Source organism: Musa acuminata, chromosome BXJ3-3 (genome assembly GCF_036884655.1).
Source record: "Musa acuminata AAA Group cultivar baxijiao chromosome BXJ3-3, Cavendish_Baxijiao_AAA, whole genome shotgun sequence".
Taxonomy (NCBI): Eukaryota; Viridiplantae; Streptophyta; class Magnoliopsida; order Zingiberales; family Musaceae; genus Musa; species Musa acuminata.
This window is the reverse complement of record NC_088351.1, coordinates 16,916,017-16,943,573: the sequence shown is the minus strand read 5'-3', so window position 1 is coordinate 16,943,573 and position 27,557 is coordinate 16,916,017. Positions and strand designations below refer to the sequence as shown.

General features: G+C 38.7%; 2 protein-coding genes across 4 annotated transcripts in view; both read left to right on the top strand.

The window, feature by feature from the left end:
• Positions 1 to 12,428, top strand: part of LOC135634216 (MLO-like protein 13) — a 30,371-nt gene extending 17,943 nt beyond the window's left edge. The window contains exons 10-14 of the mRNA XM_065144532.1: positions 10,966 to 11,006; positions 11,361 to 11,573; positions 11,644 to 11,711; positions 11,792 to 11,852; positions 11,944 to 12,428. Coding sequence (XP_065000604.1) covers positions 10,966 to 11,006; positions 11,361 to 11,573; positions 11,644 to 11,711; positions 11,792 to 11,852; positions 11,944 to 12,201 — 641 coding nt within the window. The 3' untranslated portion in view covers positions 12,202 to 12,428. The remainder of the gene's footprint in view (positions 1 to 10,965; positions 11,007 to 11,360; positions 11,574 to 11,643; positions 11,712 to 11,791; positions 11,853 to 11,943) is intronic.
• A 1,480-nt stretch (positions 12,429 to 13,908) lies between these two features.
• On the top strand, positions 13,909 to 27,398 carry LOC135632338 (enhancer of polycomb-like protein 1). Of its 3 annotated transcripts, none has more exons than XM_065140830.1 (12): positions 13,909 to 14,791; positions 15,672 to 15,801; positions 15,898 to 16,000; positions 16,867 to 16,990; positions 20,012 to 20,077; positions 20,353 to 20,391; positions 21,812 to 21,892; positions 22,035 to 22,082; positions 23,671 to 23,721; positions 23,818 to 23,886; positions 26,324 to 26,563; positions 26,693 to 27,398. In XM_065140830.1, the coding sequence occupies exons 1-12, from the start codon at positions 14,633 to 14,635 to the stop codon at positions 26,930 to 26,932; spliced, it is 1,350 nt and encodes a 449-aa protein (XP_064996902.1). In that variant the 5' UTR covers positions 13,909 to 14,632; the 3' UTR covers positions 26,933 to 27,398. The 3 variants fall into 3 exon arrangements, with proteins under 3 accessions (XP_064996902.1, XP_064996903.1, XP_064996905.1); XM_065140831.1 differs by lacking the exon at positions 13,909 to 14,791 and adding an exon at positions 14,833 to 15,078 and having other exon boundaries at positions 15,902 to 16,000; XM_065140833.1 differs by lacking the exon at positions 13,909 to 14,791 and adding an exon at positions 15,445 to 15,500.
• The last annotated feature ends 159 nt before the right edge of the window (positions 27,399 to 27,557 follow it).

Genomic DNA, 27,557 nt, shown 5'->3' with positions numbered 1-27,557 from the left:
CTCTATTACTTGTAAAGCTAAAGTGCTAACTACAAGGCTTAAAATAATGAAATAACAGTATAATAAGAGACCTATAGGCGCGTAAGAGCACAAGTTGTCTTTGGATATCACGTGGGTGCTCTCGGTAGATTGCAGATCATTGTCGATTTCGATCTCCTCTCTTTCCACTGGAATCTCCTTCTGAGGTTAGGACAACAGGCAGCAGGGCTTTGGGTATTCTTATAGTAGGTAGACGAAGCTAGGATGAGGGAATTTGGCCACTAGAACTCGAGGAAGGAGTTCTGGCTAGAGGGCAGAAACCCTTTTCTAAACTAGCTCTCCGTGCAAGTTGGAACTAGGGCCAGCTAGAGTTGCTTCTTGGCTGCCAAATCATGCCAACAATTTCTTGCTTCACCTAGATCTTTTTGGTGAAGAGCTTCTTGAACGTTTGGACCGGAGTTAGACTTGAGTCTAAAACCTTCGGTCTAGCCATTAACGAGAGACTCGGATCTAGGTATGAGACTGATGAAAGTTCGATATAGTCGTCATCCATGTGCATGGTCGCAGTTTGCTGACTTTTATTATTCTTCAACCACTTCTTTTAGAAGAGTTTTCGGTGAACCTTCCTGACACTTTTCTCTAGAGTGACTCACAATTTTATAATTTTCATAAAAAAAATCATTTCATTTCGAGGAAGAAGTTTTACCAAACCTAAAATCTCTTGGGCCTTCGGGTGGCTCCCTTTGGCCTTCTCCATGGGTTTCTTATTACGGGTGTGATTCTTTCTCTCGATCATCGCTATGTTGCTAGCGGTTGAAATATCATATTCTTTGGTGAGGCCCAAATTTATACAAATCTGTTCATGGAGGTCGATGGTGTATTTCATTATAATTGAGTGATTATCGAGGGAGATTCCTAGCGTCATCGCTTGTCAAAACTTGGTGGTATATTCTTGTCTTGTATGAGCCTTTTGAATCATGTCTATGGCACATCTTCATCGCCGTTGGTTCGAAGATAGGCTTTCCACCATGCGAGCATGTGTCTAGTCAACTTTAGTTATGTAGGCATCACCTTATCCTTGCTGTTATCATATAGATTAAAATAAGTGTCAAGTTTAATTATCTATGAGTCTAATACCTCAGCATTGATCGAGCTATCGTAGGAAAGTATGTCGATGTGAGTCTCGACTTGAAATGGTCGTGTGCTTGCTGCGATGTTCTGTAGCATTTTCTCCATGACCTGTGCATCTCGGATGAGGATGCTTTCTCTCCTTTGCTGTGACGTTCTTTACCTGGTCGTCCTTCGTTGTTGGATTGACTTGGGCTTGCATCTAACCCATCACAATCTCTATATGCTAGGTTAATATCGTCATCTAGATAGTAGGGCCATTCTAGACTGTCGGAGTGTTGGTCACCATCCCATCAGTGGTTCTTCCGCCACGTGAGCATGGCTCAAACTTCAAATCCTATAGCTCTTTTCTAGAGGTTCGGTATCCTTGTCTAGTGGTAACCCACAAGCGAGGGATCATTGTTCTAATTCCACTTGATTTGTATGAGATTTGGGTTCGATGATCTGTCGATCTGATACAACTCTCAGATGGAAGTTTTGGCAGAGGAGAGGACTATCGATAGAAGATCAAGTGTAAAACCAAATAATATGTCTATTGCTTATAAAGTTGAAGCACTAACTACAAAGCTTTAAACATCAGAATGGAAGTGCGATAAGAGACTAATAGGTGTGTAAGAATGCAAGTTGTCTTTGGATGGGTGCTCTTGGCAGATTGCGGATAACTACAAGTTTCGATCTCCTCGTCCTCTATTGCTGCTGGAACCTCTTCATGAGATTTGGACAACAGGTGGTAGGGCTTTGGGTTTTCTCACAGCAGCTAGATGAAACTATGATAAGAGACATTGGTTGTTGGAACTCGAGGAAGAAGGGGCTGTGATTGTAGGGCATAACTCTTTTATGAACTCTTCCTTTGGCTCTCGGCGCAAGCTAGAACTAGGGCCGGTTGGGGCTGCTTCTTGGCTGCCTTGGGGTCTTCTTCTTATAGCTATTACCAAAGGTCTCTTTGGAAGTTATTAAGGCTAGCAGCAACTCAAAATAGATTTTTGTAGTAAGGTAGCTGCAAACAGGAAGAAAGGTTGCTAAATTTGCAAACTCCTTCCTCTCTCTCTCCTCTCTTCTCAGCCTAGGGTTGGCTGGGCACTAAGAGGGCATTACTTGGATTGCTTTCAAGGGGGCTACAGCCCTTTAGATTTATAAGATTTAGGGCATTCAAAGTCCTAATCTGATTAGGACTTCTCCTTAGCTCCTTTCAGCCGCAGGAGTCTTCTGTTGGAGGCTGTCCCAATCCTAGTCCTACTAGGATTGGGATTGAGCTGACTTGGGGATGCTAGGGCTCTTCTCTCTCTTTTATAGCTAAGGTAGGGTTGGAGTCCCAGCTAGGTTAGGACTTGTAGAGTCCTAATGTAATTAGGACTTATAGGATCCTATGCCTTTAGGACTTAGAGAATCCTAATGTCTTTAGGACTTGGAGAGTCTTAATGCATTTAGGACTTGGGTCTGACTTGAATCTGGTCTTTGAGCTTGGATTCCAGCTTAACCTTAGTTTGGTTTGATCATGATCGAATTGGAGTCCAATTGGAAATCCAATTGGGCCGAATTGGAGTTTGGCTCGAACTGTGCTAGATCTCCTTAATCACCTTGTATATATGTTGATGCACCAATGAGGCACAGAAGTCAGCTTTAAGGTCTAGGGTGGCATCATCATCGTGACCCTTGTACTGATCATAGATCGGTTCCTCCTTAGCATGCCAATGCTCGTCTTCTTGTTCAACTTGCTTCTATAGATCAGTTCCTCCATCGCTGAATTTTCTTCTAATATCTAGAAGAGCCTTGGGGCATTTTACAATGTCGGAAAATCCCTTGCCTGTATGTTGCTTCAGATGGATTATTTCTCCACCCTGATCGATGTTGTAGTAATGTTTGCACTGTTAATGATAGTGGTACCTTAAACAATGGGCGTGATTCCAAGTTGGATCTCCTTATTGTTGCTTTTGGGTCATTTTCCTACAAATATCATAATCAAGTGGCAATAAGCAAGCTGTAATTAGCCCTAAATTAGACCTAATGACCCTTAATTGGGTCAAAATGTAAGAAAACAATACTAATTAAGGCTACATTATACTTAATGACCCCTAATTGGGACTAAACCAATCAAAATAACACTAACTGTAATTATACCTTAAGCTTATTAAATATAAGAAAAGACATTTAATCAACCAATAAATTCATAGGCAAACAACTAAGAATAAGCTATAATTAGCCTAAATTAGACCTAATGACCCTTAATTAGGTCAAAAAGTAAGAATTGATACTATTTATGTCTAATTAGACTTTATGACATTAAAATACAAGAAAAAAAATTTAATCAACCAATAAATTTATAATCAAACAACTATTAACAAGCTAGGCCTGAATTATATCTAGTGACTGCTAATTGGGCCTAAACCAATCAAATTGACACTAACTAATTCTAATAAATCACAGTAAATACAATACAAAAGCACTTAATCAACTAATGATTTCATAATAAAAAAAACGAATAACGATTATGATTAGGCCTAAATATCATCAATTGGGGGCTAATGTTAGAACCCTTGCAGATTCTAAACTTGGGGTTGATCTCTTTAGGGGATCGGCCTCCTTGGAACTCTATAGGGGTTCCTCCCTCCAAGTTGTTGCTCAAAGGCTGCAGAAAAGATTCATCTATTGCTTATGAAAAGAGGTGGAATACATGACTATTTATAGGGCTTCTAAACCCTAATTCCTAATAGGACTCTTACTTAAGATTCCTATTTCTAACCAACTCCTAATAAGGCTCCTACTCAAGACTCCTACTTATAACCAACTCCTAATATGACTCCTACTCAAGACTCCTATTCCTTTACAACTCCTTATTCTTCTCTAAGAAATAACCTCCTAACCCTAGCCGGCCACTTCACCTCTTTAATAGGGGTCGGCTTAGGTAGGTTTTACATGAATGTCCCTCTCAATTAGGACTCTCCTAGCTAGAGTCCTAACAAACCCGCCCTCTTCAAATCAGCCTTGTCCTCGAGGCTGACGATTCATGAATTTTGGGAATTTGATCTTCAAGTCATCATAGTTCTCCCAAGTGGCATCTTCTGTTAGTAGGTTTGCCCACTGTATTAGCAATTCAGTAGTGGATCGTCGTCGTCGAGTCACGATCTGTCGATCAATAATGGCACTTGGCTGAGTTTGAAGTTCTCCTTGGGTAGTCATATTTGGTGGGTGGCTTTGGGCTGTCTCCAAGCACTTATTTACAACTTCCGTCTGGTCGTCGGTTTGTGGGTGATATGCCATACTCCTTTTCAATTTAGTACCCTGTATATGGAATAACTTTGTCCAGAATTTATAATAAGCACAATGCGTCCCTTATAATGTAATTCTTTTGAGTCCCAATTGTAATGAGCCATGGGGCTTGGTGCTTCCTCCAATTTTTTTATAATCTTATTAGTCTCTGAATCTTCCTGTCATTCCATCTTAATATCCTTAAGAAAGTCGCTGGTCGGAAGTGAAACGACCGAAACTTCAACTTGCTCGGGCAACTGCGAAAGCGCATCTGCAAGAACATTCTCTTTCCCCTTTTTGTAAGTTATTTCATAATCAAATCCAAGAAGTTTTATTACCCTTTTTTTGCTGCTCAGGAGATGATATTTTTCGCTCCAAAAAGTACTTGAGGCTTTTATGGTCGGTTTTAATTTGAAATCGTCGGCCAATCAAGTAGGGTCTCCATCTCGTTGCTGTGCGCACAATGGCGAGCATCTCCTTATCATATGTTGACTTATTTTGATGGGAGGGAGATAATGCCTTGCTAGTGTATGTGAGTGGTCGACCATCTTGCATGAGAATGGCTCCAATTCCGATTCCAGATGCGTCGGCCTCAATAATGAAGGGTCGGTTGAAATCTGGTAGTGTTAGCACCGGCGTCGTCGTTATGGCTGCCTTAAGTTTGTCGAAGGTAGCGGAGGCTCTGTCCGACCATTGGAAGACATCTTTTTTCAGTAAGGAAGTAAATGGTGCACTGATCTCTCCATAGTTTTTCACGAACTTACAGTAGTAGCCTGTTAAACCCAGAAAGCCATGTAGCAATTTTATGTTCCTCGGGGTTAGCTAGTTTTGCATTGCTCCAATTTTGAAGGGGTCTACTGCCACACCTTCCTCTGATATGGTATGCCCAAGATATTCCACCTTCTTTTAAAGAAAGCAAAAATTCATAGTGGTTGTTGTGTGTTCAAAATGTGGTTTTCGGTATGTCTTCTTCGCATACTCGTATTTGATGATACCCGGATCGAAGGTCCAGCTTTGTGAAGATTTGTGCTCCCTTAGCAACTCATCTACTACTGGAATAGGGTATTTATCCTTGATGGTTATGCCATTGAGAGCTCGGTAATCAACACATAATCGTCATATTCCATCCTTCTTTCGTATGAAGAGCACCGGTGAAGAGTAGGGGCTGCAACATGGCCGAATAACTCTTGTTTTGAGCATCTCTTTTACAATCCTTTCTATTTCATCCTTCTGGAGATGTGGATACTAATATGGCTGAGCATTTGCTGGAGATTTGCCTGGAAGAATCGTTATACAATGATCATGCCGACGGGTAAGAGGTAGGTTGCGCGGTTCGTCAAATATATCTGAAAATTCAGCAAGCAAAGGAAGTAGATTTGGATCTTCAAATTTTGTTGGCTCTCCCTTAGTTTGCTGCTCAAGTTGTACCAAAAAGCCGCTGCATGCTTTATGCAAAACCTTCTCCATTTGTTGTGTGCAAATCGTCGTTACGTCGCCCTCACGTTTCCCGTGCAGTATCACCTGTTTCTCCTTTCTGTAAAATTTTATAATTAGTTGCATAAAATTCCAAGAAATATCACCTAATGTCATCAACCATTTAATTCTGAGTATGGCCTCATGATCATCAAGAGGGAGGAGGAAGAAATCTGCAATTATCTCTTGGTCCTGCAGCAACAATTTCACCTGCGGGCACCTATGATCACACTTCAAAATCCGTCCGTTGGCGACCTTAACAACAAACTTGTTGCAATTCTCAATAGGTAAGTTCATATGAACAGCAACCTTACTGTTTAGGAAGTTATTAGTGCTGCCCGTGTCGATGAGAACAGTGATCGGTTGTTGTTTGAGAAGGCCTCCAACTTTCATCGTTTGCGGGTTTGAGTAGCCAGCTAGTGTATGTATTGTAACTTCGGTCGGTTGTGGCTCTTCTTCAGCATCTTCTTCTTCATGTTCAAGGCTCTCTTTTGGATGTTCAATGACCTCTTCTTCTATCGATTCAATAATAAGAAGTCCCCCTTTACTACAGCGATGCTCACAGCTCCACGGCTCGTCACAATGCCAACATAACCCCTTCGCATATCGCTCCCGAAGCTCTTCTCTTGTTAACCTCTTTGGTGTAGGGACTTGGTTGATAGTAGGGGGGGCTAAGGGCTTCAATATTACTGGTTGAGGAGCGACCCTAGTCCTCTGAGCTTCATGGTTCAATTGCTCCTCTTGATGTCGTGCGAAAGAGATAGCTGCCATAAGCGTATACGGTTGTCGTGCTTTAACTTCTCCTCGGATCTCCGGCTTCAAGCCCTCAATGAAGGTCCTCAATAGTTGTTTTTTAGACCAATCATGAGTTTGATTAAATAACCTTTCAAACCTGGTTTGGTACTCTTGAATGGTAGAGGTTTTTCGGATCTTTGCTAGTTGTCCGTCAATATTCTCGTAATCGGTTGGTCTGAAGCGGATCAGTAGTCCTTCTTTGAATTTTCATCATGAAAGGACTTCATAAGTATGTTCAAACCAGTCAAACCACTGTATAGCATCCCCTTCAAGATGTATAGCTGCAATTTTCACCATAGATGCATCCGCGGTTTTATGGCATCGAAAATATCGCTCTGCGCGCGAGATCCAACCAATTGGGTCTCATTCTTCCTATCTAGGGAAGTCCACTCTCATGCATGGATAGTTGGGGTTGGTCATAGAGCTTCCCCTCTCTTGGAAGTCATATCTTCAGGCTTGGTGTGATTGGGCAAAGCTCTCTCCTTGATGTGATTTCTTCGGGCTTAGTGGTCGGCCCAATCTGAGTTTGGTAAAGAGCATCCGAATCTTATCCTCCATTCGCACCTCGAAGGCTTCAAATTTAGTCTTGATTACCTCCTCAGATGCCATAGTATATGCCGCCAAATCTGTGATGTTAAGATCTCTCTTTTGTTGTCGGGTTAAAGGCATGTATTGGTTGAGAGAGGTAATGGTCGAAAGGGTTGGTGGATTGGTGGATGTAGGCTACGGTTTAGGATTGTTTTGTGGCTATTTTGGGTGCAGTTTGAGGGTGTGGTTTGGTGGAGTTTTAGGGCTGTGGATGAATGTTTTGGATCTGTGGTAGATGGTAGCAAGGTTTGATAGAAATCAGTGGAAGTTGCAGCAAGTATGTGCTGTCTTGTAAGAGTAGAATTGTCGTCGAAGAAACAACGGTTTCTCGACGTAATTTCCACCAAAAACTTGAGAGAATTGAGGAGGGAATTGATAGCAAAATCGCAGTTTATATGACAGCAAGGATATCTAATTTAATCAAGAAAATTTCGGCAGTATAACAGCAAGGAAATTGGTGCAAGTTGTGATTGCAGAATTCTCGTCGAAAAATTTCAGCGAGTTACGACGAAAATTTACAGCAATATAAAATCGTTTTTAAAGATGAATTTCTTAATAGATCATTCTTAGATGGAAGCCAAGATGATCTATGAAGTGTATAAGAAATTTCATTAAAAAAAGATTGCAAATAGATGGGTTAAGGCAACAATATGCGGCTGAAATTTTCTGCAGCACAGATTTTTAGGTATAGCAGATTGGACGTAAAAGATCAGCGGTTTATATTGAGAATTTTTTTATGAAACCAAAGGGAAATCCACTGTTAGGAAGTGTCAAAGCTATCATAAAAATTTCGTAGAGATTTGGATAGAAACAACGTAGTATCAAGATAAAAAAACAGTGCTATGCGGTAGAAATTTTACAGTGCAGATTTTCAAGTATAGTAGATTAGATGTAAAATATCAATGGTTTATATTGAGAATTTTTTGACAAAACCAAAGGAAAATCTGCTGTTAGGAAGTGTCAAAGATGTCATAAAAATTTTATAGAGATTTAGATAGAAAAAACACAGTAGCAAGATCAAACAGACGGTGCTATACGGTTGGAATTCTGCAATGTATCTTTCGTCGTAGAGATGAAAACTTTATGACAAAAAGTTTATGCAGAAATATAGGAATAGTTTTTTGGGATTTTCAAATAAGGATAACTAAATTGCAGCAGCAGTAAGGTAGAAAACCAGAACCTGTTGCAATTCACGGGGAGATCAAAGGATGATTCGTGGTGGTGGAGATGACGACAGAATTTGATGACGATCTTTTAAGCAATTGTGGGAATTGCTTTGAGCGGTTGTGGAGGGTTGATGGATGGCTGTGGAAGGGCAGCGAGACGCCAAGAACGCTGCTCTGATACCAGGTGTTAGAACCCTTGTAGATTCTAAACTTGGGGTTGATCTCTTTAGGGGATCGGCCTCCTTGGAACTCTATAGGGGTTCCTCCCTCCAAGTTGCTGCTCAAAGGCTGCAGAAAAGATTCATCTATTGCTTATGAAAAGAGGTGGAATACATGACTATTTATAGGGCTTCTAAACCCTAACTCCTAATAGGATTCTTACTTAAGACTCCTACTTCTAACCAACTCCTAATAGGACTCCTACTCAAGACTCTTACTTATAACCAACTCCTAATAGGACTCCTACTCAAGACTCCTATTCCTTTACAACTCCTTATTCTTTTCTAAGAAATAACCTCCTAACCCTAGCCGGCCACTTCACCTCTTTAATAGGAGTCGGCTTAGGTAGGTTTTACATGAATGTCCCTCTCAATTAGGACTCTCCTAGCTAGAGTCCTAACAGCTAAATGGAATGAATGGACCTAATTGGGATACAACATATGACCTTGATCATGTTTAGTCTTTGTAAATATGCATTAATATGTTTATAATTATTGAAATGATAAATTAAATATATAAAGAACCTAAATACTTTTAATTTGAGAGAAATTCCATCACATCTGAGTCCCAATACCATTGATCGCCAATTAGGAAGTTTAATCACAAGTGAGAGGGAAAAAAAGTGTGAATGAGAGAGTGAGAGTGAGTGAAAGGGGGGGAGGGAGGAGGATTTAAAGCCCAAAAGAAGCCCCAATAGTCAATTTGACCATATTGAAATTCGACCGTGTCGATGGGTAACGGTCTAGTTTCATCCCATATTGATCAATACACCACCGAAACGGACTGGTCTGAATATTGGTCAACTGGCAAATCGGTATGTGCTACTCATTTCGTTTTGGGCTGTCTTTGATCTCACATAGAAGATAGGGATATTTTCTCATGAGGACGTCAAGTATGATGTAAAGTCAAGGATTGCAACCTGAATTTTGATCAGCTAGCAAACTAGTATGATATATCAGTGTTAATGAGATTTCAGCATGTCAACATAGGCAACTAGCCAAAGGTATAAGGAAAGTTGAGGAAAAAGGGAGGAAATCTGTGTCTGAAGACTCTGAACAACCAAAATATATTACATATCTTTTCTTTTTGCTTGTGTCTTGCATTGCAGCTTGAACTGTTACAGGATTTTGAGGCCTTTGGGGATTTGATCCACAGAACTAGAGTGTTAAACCTTTCTTTCACTAAACTGCCAGACCTGTTCAAATTTAGACCTGCCTATGCAAACATTCAAAGAAGGGGCTAATTTAAGGGTTTTAACACTTATCACTTCATATGCAAAACTTAAGTGTAACAATGATGCCTTTATAAGTGCAATAGCAAATATTCACCAATCTTTGAAATATACACAAATATAAAAACAAGGGTTGCGATTCTGTACTGGATACTGTATTGGTCCTTGGCATACATACATCAGTTACTGGTGTACTGACACATGGTACACTGTACCAAGAAGGAGAAAGAAGAAGAAGGGGAAGAAAGAAAAGGTGGAGGCGGAGGTGGAGGAAGAAGAAGGATGAAGAGGATGAAGCGAAGGAATTGGAAGGAAGAAGAGGAGGCAGTTTAGGAAGAGAAAGAAAGAAGATGTGGCAATGGGGGAAGGAGAAAGAGGAAGGAAGAAGACGAGACGATGAAGGAAGAGGAAGGAACAAGAGGAGACATAGGAGAAAGAGGAAGGAAGAAGCTGAGGCAGTTTAGGAAGAGGAGAAGATGAATGTATCAGTTGGTGATGCATGATGGGTGATGGGGAGGTAGGCAACGACAAGAGATCGTGCATCAAGGCTCATGATTAGGGTGACTAGGGTGAAAAAGTTTTTTTTTTTTTTCTTTCATATATGTTCAAACCAAATCACTCGAAATGAGCTGGGTCCACATATCGATTCGGACTGGTACATACCAGTTGGGTCCATACCAGTCCAGGCGAAAAGAAGTTCCTTGTATAAAAACATAACATTGTTTCTCAGTATTGTTGTGGCACAAACATAAAATTAGGGAGTAAGTTAAATTTCCAATTTACATACATATTATCATTATTTGACATAATCCTGAAGCCTTGTGAAGATGATTTAATTGTCCAATATTTACATATAATACTGTATGTAAATTGTACAAGAGTTATATTTGAACTATTAGACACATGTCAAGTAGTATCCATTGAGTATTGGTGTTCAACAGGGACATAACATGGACACCACAAGCTCTTTGAAGTGTTTGTGCTTCAAAGGATATCCATATGAAGTCCTTAAGATTCTGTATAAGCATATCTTCTGAGTTGTTTAAATAGTATACCACATTGGATTTTAGTCTATAGTATTGTAGGCTTTAGTTTCATCAAACTATGTCATTTTTTTACTAATTCAGGTTGTTAATGCAGGATGGCATACATACTTTTGGTTGTCTTTCTTGCCTCTTATTGTAAGTATACTGAACTCAGTAAAACCAATAGATATGTGCCAACACATTGTTAATAACTCAAATCTCTGTCAAAGCTTAAGTAGTTTGTAGCATATGCGGACTGGAACGATAAAAGAGCAGCAAATATTTTTGTTTCATGGTATAAGGGTGTGTTGGTTACTTTTTACTATGGAATGATTCTTGCTAAGTATTGGCCCAGTCATATGTCACTATTGCCAGCATGGGTCAGCCTATTAAGTCATGCTTCCACATGTTGATCGGCATAAGAATCGTTGAAGAACAGTTGATGTATTTGCATTTAAATGATCAATATATAATTATTCAATTATCTAGAATTGATTAGACAAAATGCAGCTTTTGCTTGTTGTTGGCGCAAAGCTGGATCACATCATAACTAAGCTGGCTCTTGAGCTACAAGAAAAGCCTCGAGGTCCTAAAGGAGAAACACAACATGTGAAGCTATCTAACGAGCATTTTTGGTTCAAGAAACCTGGAATTGTCCTTTACTTGATACAGTTCATCTTATTCCAGAATTCTTTTGAGATTGCCTTTTTCTTCTGGATCTGGGTGAGTCAATTATACAATTACTTTTCCTGCAATCGTCTTCTTTGCCACTTATTAGTCACAAACCATGCAGAGCACTTACGGATTTCACTCGTGTATCATGGAAGGTTTGGGTTACCTCGTTCCAAGACTTGTCATTGGGTAATAAACTCCTACTTTCCTCCTAGTTTTTCCTGGTGTATTAACTCTTTGACAAACAATTGGATCATTTGTATGTGCAGTGTTATCATTCAGGTTCTCTGCAGCTATAGCACTCTTCCTCTGTATGCCATTGTCACCCAGGTAAACACATATATCAGCTTCACTACTCACAATAAGTGCTCTTTTGCTGGATTGAAGTTTTGTTCTCAGTTATTAAATTCCTCATGTTCAGATGGGTGAGGGGTTCAAAGAGTCTATTTTTAATGCAACCGTCCAGCATACACTGCATGATTGGGCAACACAAGTTAAAGAAAAAAGGAAGCATCAATATGGTTTTCTGTCATTTCTGAATTTTCATCGAAAGGACAAGAAGAATAACAATGAGATTCAGATGCAGACCTTGGCATCCAGAGCCGCTGAAGCATCTCACGGTATTCAGCAATCAGCTTCCTTGCAAGAGATTGTTGTGGAAGACCTACATGCTGTCTAGCTCAGCATCCTTTAAAATTGAGTCGATCTCAAATGCTCCAATTACTTGTCTCGAATAGGGTGTAGGCCTGCGGAGGAAAAATTGTCTGCATTTTCCATGATGTTTCTCTTCAATAACATGTTTCTTTTGACCACCTGTCAGTCAGAAATGATCTATTGGTACCTGACAAATATTGGTTACCAAATAGTTGGTGGTTATGAGCAAACTCCGTTTATTTGCTGTTACAATTGTACCTAAGTCAAGACATACTGGTTTTGCAAAAAAGCTTACAGCTGGGCTTTCAACAACTACAATCCTCCCGTTTGAGAGATACAGCTGGATTTCTGTCCTGGACTGAAGAAGTGTGTTATAAAAACCATGTCTTCTCATCTTCATCTCATAGTTGCATGGTTTGTAGTTCATTAGAAGGGACTAAGAGGTAGTTTTCCGATTCAGATGAATCATAATGATTATGTTAGATGAGAAAATCTTGTTCCCTGCAATCTGTGTTTACTACATCGACCGACCCTCAGTTTCGTTGCCACTGGTCATGAATAGTAAATGCGCCTTTGAAACTACATGCATCTTTTTTCGACTAACTTCTCGATACTATGTTGATTTGAAACTGTTAGATAATGTGATTCCTTGTTGAGTATTACCTTCCTCAGCAGATCTGATCATGGTATGGTCGTGTGAATATGATTTAAATTCGTGGACTAATCTCTCTGAATCCATGATCAGAAGTGTGTTGATTTTATGATTTACATAGATCTAGGTAAAGATATCCTTTTTGTCTGGAGAACATGGATGGAGAACACATCGTGTTCACACTTTTTCTGGAGTTGATTTATGATGTTTGGAGTATGAGTAGATGCTCAAATGGTCCCAATAGTTGTAGATTGCCTTTGGATGCATGCATGCATATTAAACAAGCTAGCTTCACATGGGGTGGAAAAAAATGAAGACTATTATTGTCAAGTAGAACAAAGTATGATTCTACCTGAATCACGTAGTTACATCAATTGTAGAATAATAATATAATTTTATTTCATGATCTATCAATATAAATTATTATAATAGAATTCAATGAGATAATTGACTGACTCATTAAATTGAGATGCCCTAAATCATATGGATCCATCTATTAACCTAAATCTTCCTTCCCCTAAATCATATGGATCCATCTATTAACCTAAATCTTCCTTCCCCTAAATCATATGGATCCATCTATTAACCTAAATCTTCCATCCCCTAAATCATATGATCCATCTATTAACCTAAATCTTCCTTCCCCTAAATCATATGGATCCATCTATTAACCTAAATCTTCCTTCCCCTAAATCATATGGATCCATCTATTAACCTAAATCTTCCTTCCCCTAAATCATATGGATCCATCTATTAACCTAAAGCTTCCTTCCCCTAAATCATATGGATCCATCTATTAACCTAAATCTTCCTTCCACTTACTTGCACATTTTGACGATCATGAGTATAAATTCAATGGAATAAATATGAATTATCATGATCTAATTGGATGAGATAATTAATGCATATCCATCTAATACCGCATTGACAAACTATGTTGTACGGTGCGTGCAGACTTGTCAGTGCCAATGCCCAATTGATATTGCATCTAATTATTTATTTATGTTTTCGTTTTTTTTTAGCTCATTCATCATCAAGAGAGAGGTGTCTGTATCTACGCCCAATTGATACGCGTATTTTATTTGGTATTCCAACCGTACTAGTCTCGTTAGTATACGTTTGAGAGCATCGAGACGACGAGCGAGAGGAAGACCCCTTTACCGGCCCTCCTGTGCTCTCTCCGATTCGAACCCTAGCAAACCAAGCGGATGATCTCCTTCTCCCGCTTTCCATTCTCCTACGATTTCTCGAAATCTTCCATTCTTCTCGCTGCTGCCCGCAATCGCCCGGACGCATATCTCCTCTCCTCCCGCGCCCCGCCCCTAAATCGATTTCGACCAGGAAAACCCTCCACGAATTGGGCGCTCGGTTGCCCTTCGCCCCGCCTTGCAGGCCCTCCTACCACGTGAGAAGTGGATATTCGTTGAGAAGCCGGCGCCTTGGTGGGTCTTCCATTGTGGTTCGAATCTAGGGCATTCGTGGGTTGAAGAGAAGTCGCGTCTTTACGTTTGTCGCGCGCCTTTCCTCGATTGGTTCTCGGACTACTCGGCGTTGGGACCGTAGGGTTTGCTTCTGTTTAATCCCGGGGTTCAATTCTAACTGCTGGGCTCTGCTTTCTTGGAACTATACGGTGAATGGTGAGCTTTTGTGCTTGTGGGGTATTCAGTAGCTTGTGAGCGGTTGGGAGTGGCTTTTCACAGCTGAATTAGATTTGGTGAACTGAGTTGAGGTTGCAATCCAAATGGAGAGGGTGCTGGGGTGAGCAGGGGAATGAGGTAGTTATCGGAAGAGAGATGAAGTGGATATGAGTAGGCTGTCATTCCGGCCTCGTCCTCTTGACATCCACAAGAAGCTCCCTGTTGTAAAATCTGTTAAAGATTTTGAGGATGATGAGGCACCTACTATCACCACTTCCACCCGAAACTCTCTGCCACATCGGCTTGCAGCTAACAATGACAATGAGGTGATTCTGAATTTTTCTGCAAATGTATGATCATGTGGCATGCTAACAGCGGTCGCTACTCAAGTAGACTCGTAATTAGCTACTTGAACATTAAGCAAGCATCATATGAAGGAGCTATCTTTGCCCAGTGTATTTGAACTCAACAGCTAAACACTTTATCTAAACACTGTGGAGATGTTTTAAGTTTTGATGTTGTTCAAGTGAAATTTTGATAAGAGGGAAAGCTTGTGCTCTACTATAAATGAGTTATTTTGGAGATCTTCTAGTGCTTATATGGAGGGCTTGCTGTAAGTGTCAAATAACATGTCTAAACTTTTTGTTCTTTATGATGGCAGAGTTATAAGTTATTTTTATGCATGACCTTGCAAACTTATTTAGTTTTGTTATTTTTCACTTGTGTACCGACAGAACAATATATATTTCCTTATTGATTAGCCATGTCTGTGGTTGCAAAAAGTGGTCAAAAATAACTTGAGAATTGTTAAAATGAAGTAGAGTACTTTAATCTATGAAATGCTACTTTGCATCTTTCAGGATTATGACATTCTTTTTATAGTCTCAAATTGTGATTATGAGCACCTTTTTCTGTTTTTTCATAATTTAGCAAGTTTCTAATTAATTAGCCATGTCTATGGTTGCAAAAGGAGGTCAAAACAGCTTGCTGATTGTCAAAATGAAGCAGAGTACTTTTGAAATACAAAATGCTAAGGTCTGCGCCTCCCAGGATTGTGAACAATCTTTGTTTAGTATCAAATTGTGGTTATGAACACTTTTATCTCGTAATATATACTTTAGCAACATATGCATCTCTATTGATAGGGTATTATAGACTTCCTATTTGAGGTAAGAAACCTTTTGAAAACAATATTTGCTTTTTTAGGCAAATCAAACTCCTGGCAAGAAAAGTTCACAAGAAATTCCTACTCCTCAATTCAACACTGTGGAATCATACGAAAGAGATTATTCTCGCACCTTCATTCAAACTGCATCTTATATACGTGGAAGAGGAGGTTTGCCACTACTTTCTGACATGTGTCACTACAAACAAAATATTCTACATACATCTCACATGACAACATTTATGAAGTACTTATTTCTCTTTGCAGCCAGGGCTGAGATTGGTGAATTTGTTGAGTATGATCTGGATAATGAGGATGAAGACTGGCTTGAAGGGTTTAACAATGAAAGGAAGATTCTTTCATCTGAAAAGTAATGATTAAACTCAAAGATCTAAATGATTGAAAATCTTTTTACAGATTTAGTAACCATTATATGCTTGTGTCTTTTTGTACTTCATTGCTCTGCGGTTTCTATGTGTGAATTTTGTACAAAGTTCATCTGAAGTTTTTGTATGTTGAAATTAATTTTTAGTTAACTAGAATATTACTATTATTCATTCAAGGTGGAAGCCACCACTTCCTGAACTTTTAACCTTCTATCGAGTCATTGGATCTAAATTCTAAACTTCAAATAGGTAGCAGAGTTCCAACATATTGCAATATAAGTAGTCAATTAATATAATGAAATATATGCATACTCACCTCTCCTGTTTAGCTGAATTGCAACTCCATAATCTCTATTATATTTTCTTTTGCAGAAAATATATTTTGGTTATTCCAGACCTTTTTCTTTTCTCTTTATAAGAGTGAACTCTTCCACCTTTAGTCGAGAAGCTATATATTCCTAGTCACATACAATAAACAAGAAAGTAGTGCACTATTCAGTGTCAGAATTGCCTTGCCAAGTCAGCAACCTTTGGCTGGTGTTGCTGGACTTTGAGATGCTTTGATTCATGTGGAGCATTACAGCTAGTAGACTTATCAGCTCAGTGAACTACTGGCAGCACATGGGAGTATGATCTTTATGTGGCCACGGGACAAACTTTCATCTTTGTTCTATATTTTCATATTTATTAATAAAAAAATGCTACACTACTTAAAGTTTTGACAGATTGTAACTTTTCCTCCACAAAAACTCTAAAATACATGCTGTGTATATGGTGTCTAGATTTATCTAAGTATGCCTATTTCCCTTCTCTTACTAATTTTCATATGCTTTTATTTGCTTTCTTCCAGGTTTGAGACCCTTCTCTTCAAGTTAGAAGTTTTAGATCATAAAGCTCGAGAAAGAGCAGGAGTTATAACGCCTACCTTTGGAGCTCCAATTCTTGTTCTTTTATCGCTTGATGCCACAGCGGAGGTCAACGATTCTCATTTTTGGACCTTATTTAGTTATTCATGTCGAGACTGACTGATTCTCTTATACTAGCTAGATTGACTTGTGATTTATTTAATCAGGATTTTTTAGTATTGATTTCTATATCAGCTATGGACTAGGTTGGCTTTTTATGGCCTTGATTTTAATACAATTAGTTTATTTATTTATTTATTATTATATTTGATGCCTTAAATGAATTTGTGCATGGGAACTTACTGAAGTTACATGAAAAAATTCATTGCTAGGCTTAGGCTTGCTTACTGAGGTGTGCACCAAGCTTTTTTTTCACACTTTCTGTTGATAAGAAGATATTTTGGGTGTGATATTCTCATTTGTCCTCATTGGATTTGGTTGAGTTGGTGTATATGACTACATATCTAACTTTAGTAATTTGTGCTGAAGCAGTGATTGAAAGAGGCGCTCGGGCGCTCGCCTAGGCGCTCAGGCGAGGCGAGGCGAGGCCCGAGCGCCTCGCTAATGTCCTAGGCGGCGCGCATCAAACAGGCGCCACTTGGGCGCTCGCCCGAGCCCAGGCGCTGGGTGCTTCGGGCGAGCGCCTAGGTAAACCAAGTGACCGAACCAGGATTTTAGGTCTGGTTCGATCCTGGTTCGGTTGTTAGTTGGTTCAATCGAACCAACTAAATCGATATAACCCTTACCCAACCCTAACCCGCTGCCGCTGCCGCTCCCGATCTCGCTGCTCGTCGCTCCTGCTCCCGTTGCCGCTGCTCGTCGCTATCGCTGCTTGCGCCTCCCGCGAACCTTCCCGTTGCTCGCGACTCCCGCGAGCCCCCCCGTTGCTCGTGCCTCCCGCTGCTCGCGCCTCCCGCGAGCCTTCCCGCTGCTCGTGACTCCCGTGAGCCCTCCCGTTGCTCGCGTCTCTCGCTCCCTTTCCCTTTCCCGCTGCCGCTGCCGCTGCTTCCTCATTTCTTCGTCAGGCTCAGTATACAATATACTCTTAATATTAAGTTTATTTGAATTTTGAAATGATTAATTTTCAATACTGTTATTAGATTAATAATATATTATTTTGATTTTAATGTTGTTAATTTTTATTTTGATGTAAAATTTTATTGTTTTGAATTTTGAAACTTTTTGTTAATGTGACATTGTGATTTTGTATCTTAGATTTTCTTAATTTAATAGCATATTTTTATTTAAAATTTTAAATAATTATATTTATTAATTATATTATATATTTTTATATTTTAGCACCTCGCTTCGCTCGGGCGAGCGCCTAGCACCTCGGATGTTTTTGGACCTTGGCGCCTTTTGGCGCCTAGCGCTTTTTAAATCACTGAGCTGAAGATGTTTGGTTAAAAGGCTTGTCTTATCTAGTTGGTTAAGTCTGGTCATGACAATTGGTACCAAAGGAACTTTGTGGGCCACACTATTGGGTTGAGATATATCAAGATGAAATTACTCGTGCACACTGAATAGAGATTCCTGGAGTCATATCCACATGAGAATCCCAAAGGTGTATTTTGGATTGTGTATTGGGCCTTGATGAGGGTACCAAATCTTCTAGTGAGGAAGATTATGGTATTTTTATTGATTCCACGTCTGAAGATGTTATATAAGCTAGATAGACTTGAGGTAAGAGGTTTCCTAGAGTTATACACACAAATCCCCAAGGTGAATTTTGGGGCATGAGATGGGCCTTGATGATAACATCAAAACTTTGAGTGGATGAAATTGTCATATTTCTATTGATCCCACCTCAGAAGATATTGGGTTGTATTGATATATAAACCAAGGTATGTAATTTGGATTATCGGACCATTTCTATTCTGTTTCGTGAACCATTGGGGGAAGGTGAGGAGTGGAGGAAGAAGGTAGAGAGGAAGAAGATGGAAGAAGAGGTGGAGGAAGAGAAGAAGAAAGAAATAGTGGAGGAACAGGAGATGGTGGAGGATGAGGAAGAGGAGTAGGCATACCCAGGTGACGGGCAGCAAGCAAGGAGCAACAATTGGCGACATACACGGGCAACAGCCGATGTGGATGCATGGGAGAATCAGAAATGACTTAAGTTTTTAATTTTTTATTTTTAAAATTAAAAAAGGGGTTGGACTTACCGTCAGGTCTAGGCCCATTATCAGGCTTGAACTGGGCGGTAAGCCCGGGTTACTGCATAATAAACCCTGCATTGCACCTGAATTGCCCAAAATTGGGTTGGTCCACGTGCAGGATGGCAGTCGGACCGGTAAATACCTACCCTACCGTAACAAACCAGATGAAATTGCATTCCTTGATATAAGCTAGATAGGTCTTCTGCTGAGTCATGTGGTCATAGGTAACTTCTTATCTAAATTATTTGGTTAACAAGTGTATTGTCTCTTATAATAGAGTGGGCCATGTCACTTCTTGTATGATTTTGTTGTGTTATGTGATATGTCAAACATTGACGACCATAACAAGCAATAATGACTATAAAAAGTTTTCCATCTTGATGACTTCTGATTTTGGATGGCATATGTTATTATGCTATCATTTTAAGTTTCAACATTTGCAAAACTTGTAGTGGTTGGCCATAGCCAAAAAAACCATCCCAGTAAACTGCAGACAAGCCTATGATCCAACAGATGTATCACATTTATTATTTAATGACACATTATTTCTTTACTGTGCTTATCTGAATTTTCTGGGTGGTGCAAGCGAATCCTTCCATCGGGGTACCTCTGCAGATATCCATAAATAATATAGACTAACACATTACTGGTGTGCTACATGTGTTATTAATTTGTTGTTTGGAGGATAACTTTGTTGTTACTTCTGAGAATCCCTGGAAAGGATAATCACCTTAGCCTATGCATCTAAGCAAAGTAAGAACAAGTTATTTCTTATGCTTTCTGATGCAAGAAACTCAAGTATATGCTTCTGTTTCTTTGTCAGGCTGTCTCGTTATTGTGTGTTGAATCTCTCATCTGAAATTTGAATGTCCTATGCTTTTTAGAAAAAAAAATGAAAAGCTTAGTGGTTCCTAACAATGTGATCATTCTGCAGGCTTTAGAGTCTTTGTCTATACGATTCGCGATTTTGCAGTCAGTATATAACTATTGGAAAGCAAAGGTATAATTCATAATGAGTAAGTAATATAGACAATCATTTTAGGAAAGGTACTAAGCATTAATATTTGCATTTTCATTTTATTCTATACTAGATTGAAATTGAGATTTGGGAAAACCATTTTTAATCTTGGTTGCAGAAAATCATTTTCTGTATTGCTATACTCTATGTTACTTATTTCTGATTCTGAAAACAAAAGAGAAACACATAGATTATGCTAAAGCAAGCACTTAACTTTAGTCCATATTCTTATGCATGTTTTACTTGTCTTTTAACAGCGAGAACAGTGGCAAAAACCTATTCTGCGTCACCTGCAGGTCAGTTCTGCTGCCTTTTTATTATAATGGTAGCAGTATTCTTTTTCTATTTTGACAAAATATGGTTGTATCTTAATATTTTTGGTATAACATGAATTTGTTCCATCTTATGATAGCATAACTTAAAGTTTTGGGCATAGCATTAGATGCAAAAATGCACATTTGATGGAAATGTGGAATGCCATGATTTTCCATGGGAGTACAAATCATGACAAAATAATCAATAATTCACATGCTATCAGTAAAATGATGGACTAGTTATCAGTTCAATAACAATGACAAATAACAAGTTGGAATGTTCCAACTATTTGAAGTTGACAACCATTTAGCTCTATTTAGGTATATCAGTAGTCAATTTACGATCAGACAAACATTTTTTTTTTTTTTTCATAATTTTCATTTAAGTTTTAGATCTTCCTTTACCTCTCCTTACAATACTAATTTCAATTTACCTACCTCATTTTACCAGTACATTTATATGTCTCCTTTGACCATATCTAAATTATCTTAAAAGTAACTTTTCCTCATTTTATCTTCTACCGGAGCCACACTTAATTTTTGGAAATGTTAACAGTTATTATTTAATCTTTTCCACTAACCCTACACATCCATTTCAACATTCTCATCTTGGCACCATTAACATTTTGTATATGTTATGTTTTATTGGCCAACATCTTAATCCAACACTAACTTTTGGCTAGACAGTTATGTTGTTTAATTTGTCTAAGGAATGTTTTAGTGTAGTCATATCAGCATTGTGATAATAAACTTGATTTATTGTTTTTTTCCTCGAGTAGCTGCTTTGTTGGAGTAACTAGGACAACTGTACTTTTCCCCCTAGGTTCTTGGGCAACTTGTATGTCTTCATTGAGAAGTGGAATATGACTATATGTCCATGCTTCTTCAACATTATTTTAGATTTAGACCCACAACTTTCATCTTTTGGGTTTTGCCAGAATAAGAAAGGAAAAGCATTTTAGCCTTCTCAAGGTCTATGCTCTCGTTAGCTAGATATTCCCATGCAACTTTTGACCTTATTCATATTCCCTCCTGATGCATTCCTATGTGTCTAAGGTAGTCTCTCTACATCAAGTTTCTCCTCTTCTGGGCATATTGAGGACGCTTTGCTTTCAAGATCCTTATCAAACCACTCTTGTGTCTAGAGATTATGCTTACTGGAACAGATTAGATTTGTTGCTACATTCAAAGCCCTCTTGCAATACTACTATGTTGGCCAATTATTATTATTTTTTCTCGATTAAGTTGTAGAGAAAGGAGTTAAATGATTGTCTCCTCACTTTAGTTGTTCTTGATTAAGCTGATTGGATTGTTCTGCTTATTTCTTCAACATGGTTCTCAGATGTATGTTTGTTTTTAAGGGCTAGTAAATCTAATAGTGGCTATTTTTGTGCTTGTGCAGCCTCCTCCCCCAGTCAATGATACAAATCCGTATAATGTGTTCAGACCCAGGGAAAAGGCACACCGTCTTCACACCAGGAGGGTAAGACCTACAGTGCAAATGTATACGATAAATGGTCACTGACATTCAAAATTGTCACTCGTGTTCTTCATGCCACTGTTCTTTTTCACACTATATATTAATTATCAACTTTCTGTAAATTTATGAAGATTCTTTTCCTCAGATGCAAAGGAGGGAAAACAGCATTCAGTCCTTTGAAAAACTTAGACAGGTAAAATCCATATCTTTCACTTAATATGGAGCAATTTTGAAAATAAAGCACTTTCACTTATACATAAACAAGATCAAGATTAACTCATTTTTAATTCAGTTGTTTGCTATTGACTTGATTGAATATAATATTTTGTGTATCTTGTCTTAAAGCCAGAAGAATGAACTTTTTGTTCTGTTGGATATTAAATGCTAAGCTTTATGCATCTAAGTTAATCCTTATAAATACCTCTTTTGTTGGTTTCTTGTCTATTTCTCCTTAAAGAGGCAATCATTTTCCCATTTAATTTCTTATTAATTAAATTCAGTTGGTGTAGTTTTTCAAAGATGTTCTCTGCAAGTATAAAAGGAATCACTTATATGTAATTGTCTGTCCATATATCCATGCAAGTATAAAAGGAATCACTAATATATAAATGTCTTCTTCTCTCTTTTTTACGCAATTATAAAAGGAATCAATGAGTTTGATAAATTGAAGCAAAATAATTTGAAATGAATTCTTTTTACAGGAGAATTTACATGTACCTTATCACTGGTCTATCTTCCTATCAAAAGTCATTTTGTGCAAACATTTTATCTTTTCATCTATATGATAGGTGTTTAAATTTACTATCAGTTATTGTATGGTAAGCACCATAATTAGCAGTGTGTTTTTTGGGTCTTCATTCTTGTAGCCGTCACCTACCCTTAACTGTTCTTGGAAGTAGAAAAAACCATTTGTGAGTGTGGAAAAGTGCAAATATATCCTCAGTCATCTCATAAGCAACAAATTGTTTCAACTTCAAGTCTAGCTAATTATCTCTGATTTTTCTTTTCCAGATAACCCTTCTTTTGACAACCCCTCCATAGATATGAGGCAGTTTCTGCAGATTTTATGTTGTATCTTTTGCATCTCTTTCTTCTAGAGGAGGTAGCTTATGGAGTAAAGGTGGCAATAAATGATCTTAAGGAGATTAAAAGGATGTACTTCCACAATGAAGAGCATCCAGGCTACATTTTGACACAATTAGATGGCTAGATTAATTCCAAGATAAGAAAAAACAAAGTCCTTATTTTTGGATACAGCTTATTTTCTTTTTTCAAATACTTTGTTATTCAATTATTCTTTTTAAATAATAGGACATTCCTAATAGATGGACTCCTATTGATGTTCTGACATCATTCTTTTTAACTAATAGGACATTATTTAAGAGCTGTCATGACATCATTATTGTTCCTTGATTGTGTACTATAATCAGAGTATCAAAAGGCAATTAGTCATCAATTGTTTTATATTTTTTTTCATGTACACATGCTTATATTTATGATCTTATTTATTAATAAAATGTTGAGTTAGCTTTACTAGTGCCATACGATGTTATCATAACCATCTGTTTGTATAGATATGCCAATAAGAAATTCTTTGATATCTTCGAGTCATCTGAACAGAAGTTCATCAGTTGAAACAAAAGGAAATTTTTTACTGGTCTTATTTATGCTGCAAGTTTTCATATTTAATTGTTCACATGATAGTTGGTTTTGTTATTCGGCAACTTGTAGTGCTTTATTGTGGTTCTTATTATCCTCCAATTGAAATTCCTCTGCTTCAGGTCAGACGTAGTTTGGACCAGGCAAAAAAAGTAGTGGAAGCTCTGATTAAGGTTTTAAATTGCAAATTTGACTTGTTTTTACTATTTTCATAAACTGATGCCAAGTAATGAGAAATTCACAATTCATGATGAATAAATTGTCTACAGAGGGAAGTGAAGAAGCGAGAACTCATAGAATGTGAGGTCAACCTTCAACGAGCCCAAATGAAGTATAAGGTATTTGCACAAAATAGAAGTATATGGTTCATTCTACTGCTATACTAGATACTTGTCTGCTTTGATCTATGACAACTTACTTTGTCATTATTATATTTGGTAATGCTTGATGGTAGCACTTAGTGGTTTTAAAAGGCGCTTGGGCGAGGTGAGGCGAGGTCCGAGTGCCTTGCAGAAACCCCAAGCGCAGCGCTTCAATGAAGCGCTACTCGAGCGCTCGCCTGAGCCTAGGCGCTAGGCGCCTCGAGCAAGCGCCCGAGCCAATTTTGGGACTTGGGTTCAATCATTGGTTCGATTGGACTTATAAGTTGGTTTAATCAAACCAACTAACATAGTCCAACCCCCTCCCTTGCCCGACCCAGTAAAGGAAAACAAAGATGAAAGAAACCCTACATCTGTTGCCTTTATTCGCTCTGCCAGCCGTCATCGGCAACCTTGTCCAATCTCGTTTGCTGCTGCAACTCAGTTGTCGTCGCTGTAACTCGTCTGTCGCTAAAGCTCGTTCGCCACTACTGCTCGTCTGCCGCTAGAGCTCGTCTAAACCCTAAACCTCTTCCACCGCTATAACTCTGTCTGCTGTTGTAGTACCTTTGTTCGTTGCTGATGGCAACCTCTTCCATTGCCTTCATTCGCCGCCTTTGCACGCTCTGTTCGACGTTGTAGCTCTGTTCGCCATCGTTGACAACAGCATCTGCTGCCTTCGTCCGCCACTGCAACTTCATCCGTTTGCAACTGCAATTTCGTTCGCCGCCCTTTGCTTCCCCCACCTTCCTATTAATTAAATTGTTTCGTCCATTCTCCCACCTTCCTATTAATTAACTAGTTGGGTCTTGTCCAACTTTGGTCAAGAAACTCCCTGGTTAACAAAACATTCTTGGTATACATGAAACTCCTTTAGCTTTTACTTGATGATGTCTTAGAGCAGCAAAACATTCCTGGTTAACAAGATGCTTTTGGAGCAATTTAATTCTAACATAGGTCTTCATAAACATGTTTACCATATTTTTATTTAGTTGTATATTATTTTAATTATAATATTCAGGAGCGTCTCGTTTCGCTCGGGCGGATGCCTAGGCAAGCACCTTGGGCATTTGGGAGCTTGGTGTCATTTGGCGCCTAGCGCCTTTTAAATCACTGGTAACGCTGGAGAAACTAACTAATCATCTACATGAGGAACTTGGTGAGTGGTAAGACAACTCTTAACAAATTTGTAAACATGTCGGTCCTGGAACAATTACGGTAGCCTGCATGAAGTGCATAAAGTGCTTGTGGACCTAGGAAGAGGATGTGGACAATCAAATATACATCTTAGCATTCAACAGAAATTAGGCAGCAGTATGTTAAATAGTTATGACAGGAGTTCCTAAGGCTGATACTTTTGCATCCAGGTTTTCTGATTGAGTTATCAATGAATGGAAGCAGGTTCTACCAATTGGATCCAAACAACCAAAAAATCTGAAAGATTGAAGTTAAATAGTTCAACAATGCTATATGAGAAGTGAATGGAGAACGGACATTTTGAAGACGAATTAATTTGATGAATGAGAATGTAGTGATTAGTCATATACAAAGCACTATGCAACTTGTAAGCCAAAATATGACAGGGAATGCAAGTAAAAGAAAAAGGAAATAAAGTTTGGGAGAGGAGGCATTTGTCATAAACATGCCTTATGAACATGTTGTGAACATTCTTTTGAGAGGATCCTTCTTTCATCATGCTATATTCAGATGGACACTTTTCTTAATTCATTTGTCATAAACAGCTGCCCTAGCAAATATATGACATGAAAAATCTAACTTAAGTGTTTTTTAAAAAAAATTGGAAGTTACCAAAGATAACTTTGATATTGAGTACATATAGTTTAGTTGGCTCTATAGCGGTCTCTGCCTTGAGAAATTCTACAAGGGCCTTACGTAGAAAAGTTGATTTTTTAGGAAACAACAATGGAAGTGGAACAGCAGAGCTGTTTTATTGCCAGGAGTCTTGGCGCATGAACTAAAACATTTCTTGTACCACTAAAAGTGGAGAATTTGAATATTTGAAGAAGCGCCTTTATTTTTGTTATTCTAGAGTTATTTTGTTTGGGCTCTTTTTTCTTTTGAGCAGTAACTGATAGAAGACATCGGCAGCCAACCCTTTGTTAAAGTTCTCTAGTAGCATGCCTCTCCTAGAAGAAGGTTGGTTAAAAGCAGATCATCAGATTTTTACAGGAACATCATGGTTTGGACACCAAGGTCACATGATATGACGGTATTTCTTCATATTGGATACTTGTCTTGCGTCTATGGAATGGAAGTATTGACATTCTTAGTTCAATTATTTCATTCGCAAACATTTTACTTATTCTTAGTTCAATTATCTCATGGTGACAATTGACAATTTGTTAGGGATTCACCTATCTTTTATGCTGCTTTACATGATATATTTTTTTTCTAGCATGAGGCACAGATTGTCGAAGATAAAATTGCATTGCCAGGATTACAAGTTACATGCAAGTTGGCCTCAAGTGAAGATGATTATATGGACTCGGATGATACAACAAATGGTCACCCACACGCTGGGCTTGCTTCTATCCATCCAAAATATGCAGACTCCAAGCTTGTGATGGTCCCTACAGGCCGGATAAAGCGAGAATTGAAACAGAGACCTATGTCAAATGGATGGCTACAGAAGAGGGTATGCTTTCTTTTTTCACAGCCTTATGCCACCATTGATATCTGAACATTCAGTAATGCGCAATAGAATTTGACGGTTGCAGAAATTGCAGATATTTCATCTGGAATAAATTTACTAAGTTTAATGCAGGATACTGATGAGCCTATATTGCTATTTACAAGACCACTGGATCCTCACAAGCTTGCGGCTGTAGGCATTATGCAGCCACCTGAGAATGGCCCAGTTGCACCAACGTACCGCTTCCATGGCAGGATCGGACGAGGAGGGCGGATAATATTCGACCGGTGCAACCCTCTTTTAAGAGATCCAATTGGCCAGCAAAGCTTCCCTCACGTGTCATATCCAAGGTCTCCCCCTCCAAATGGTTAAAATGGTGGTACTTACATATCATCTGCATGATTTGCCGGTGAAGATCAATGTGTTGGAGAAGCACGAACAAGCCTTGGATTATTACTTAAGCTCTTGAGATTTACTTGATATAGATAGACCAGGAGCAATGAAGCAGCAAGGAGCAATGAAATTGAAGACCAAAAAACTGACTAAAGCACATGGAATGGGCGTGAGACCTTATATGAATGAGATAGGCTTGCCCAGGATTTTTCATTGTTGTTCATGGCAATCTCCTGTGGCTTTCTCAACCACCACTGTACAATTACTACATGTGTCATCAGCTGAAAAGCCAAGTATTAATCCCCCTCAATGTTTGTCCATTATTTTTTGGCATGTAACTGTGCCATGTAACGCTTGTTGTCTGCCTGGTAATCTCGATTACCAGGGTTATTTATCTCACATTACTTTCGATCCAAGATCATCATAATCCTTTGTTTGGTAATCACCTCAAATGCACCATGAAGGTTGCATGCATACATATATATATTGAAGTCGTTCCATGTGTATTATGCTTTGCAGCTTCAGATCTATATGCGACCATGGATTTCCATAGTATATTATTTATTTCTACATGGGCCAATGGGAGTTAGGTTTTGCCCATTTC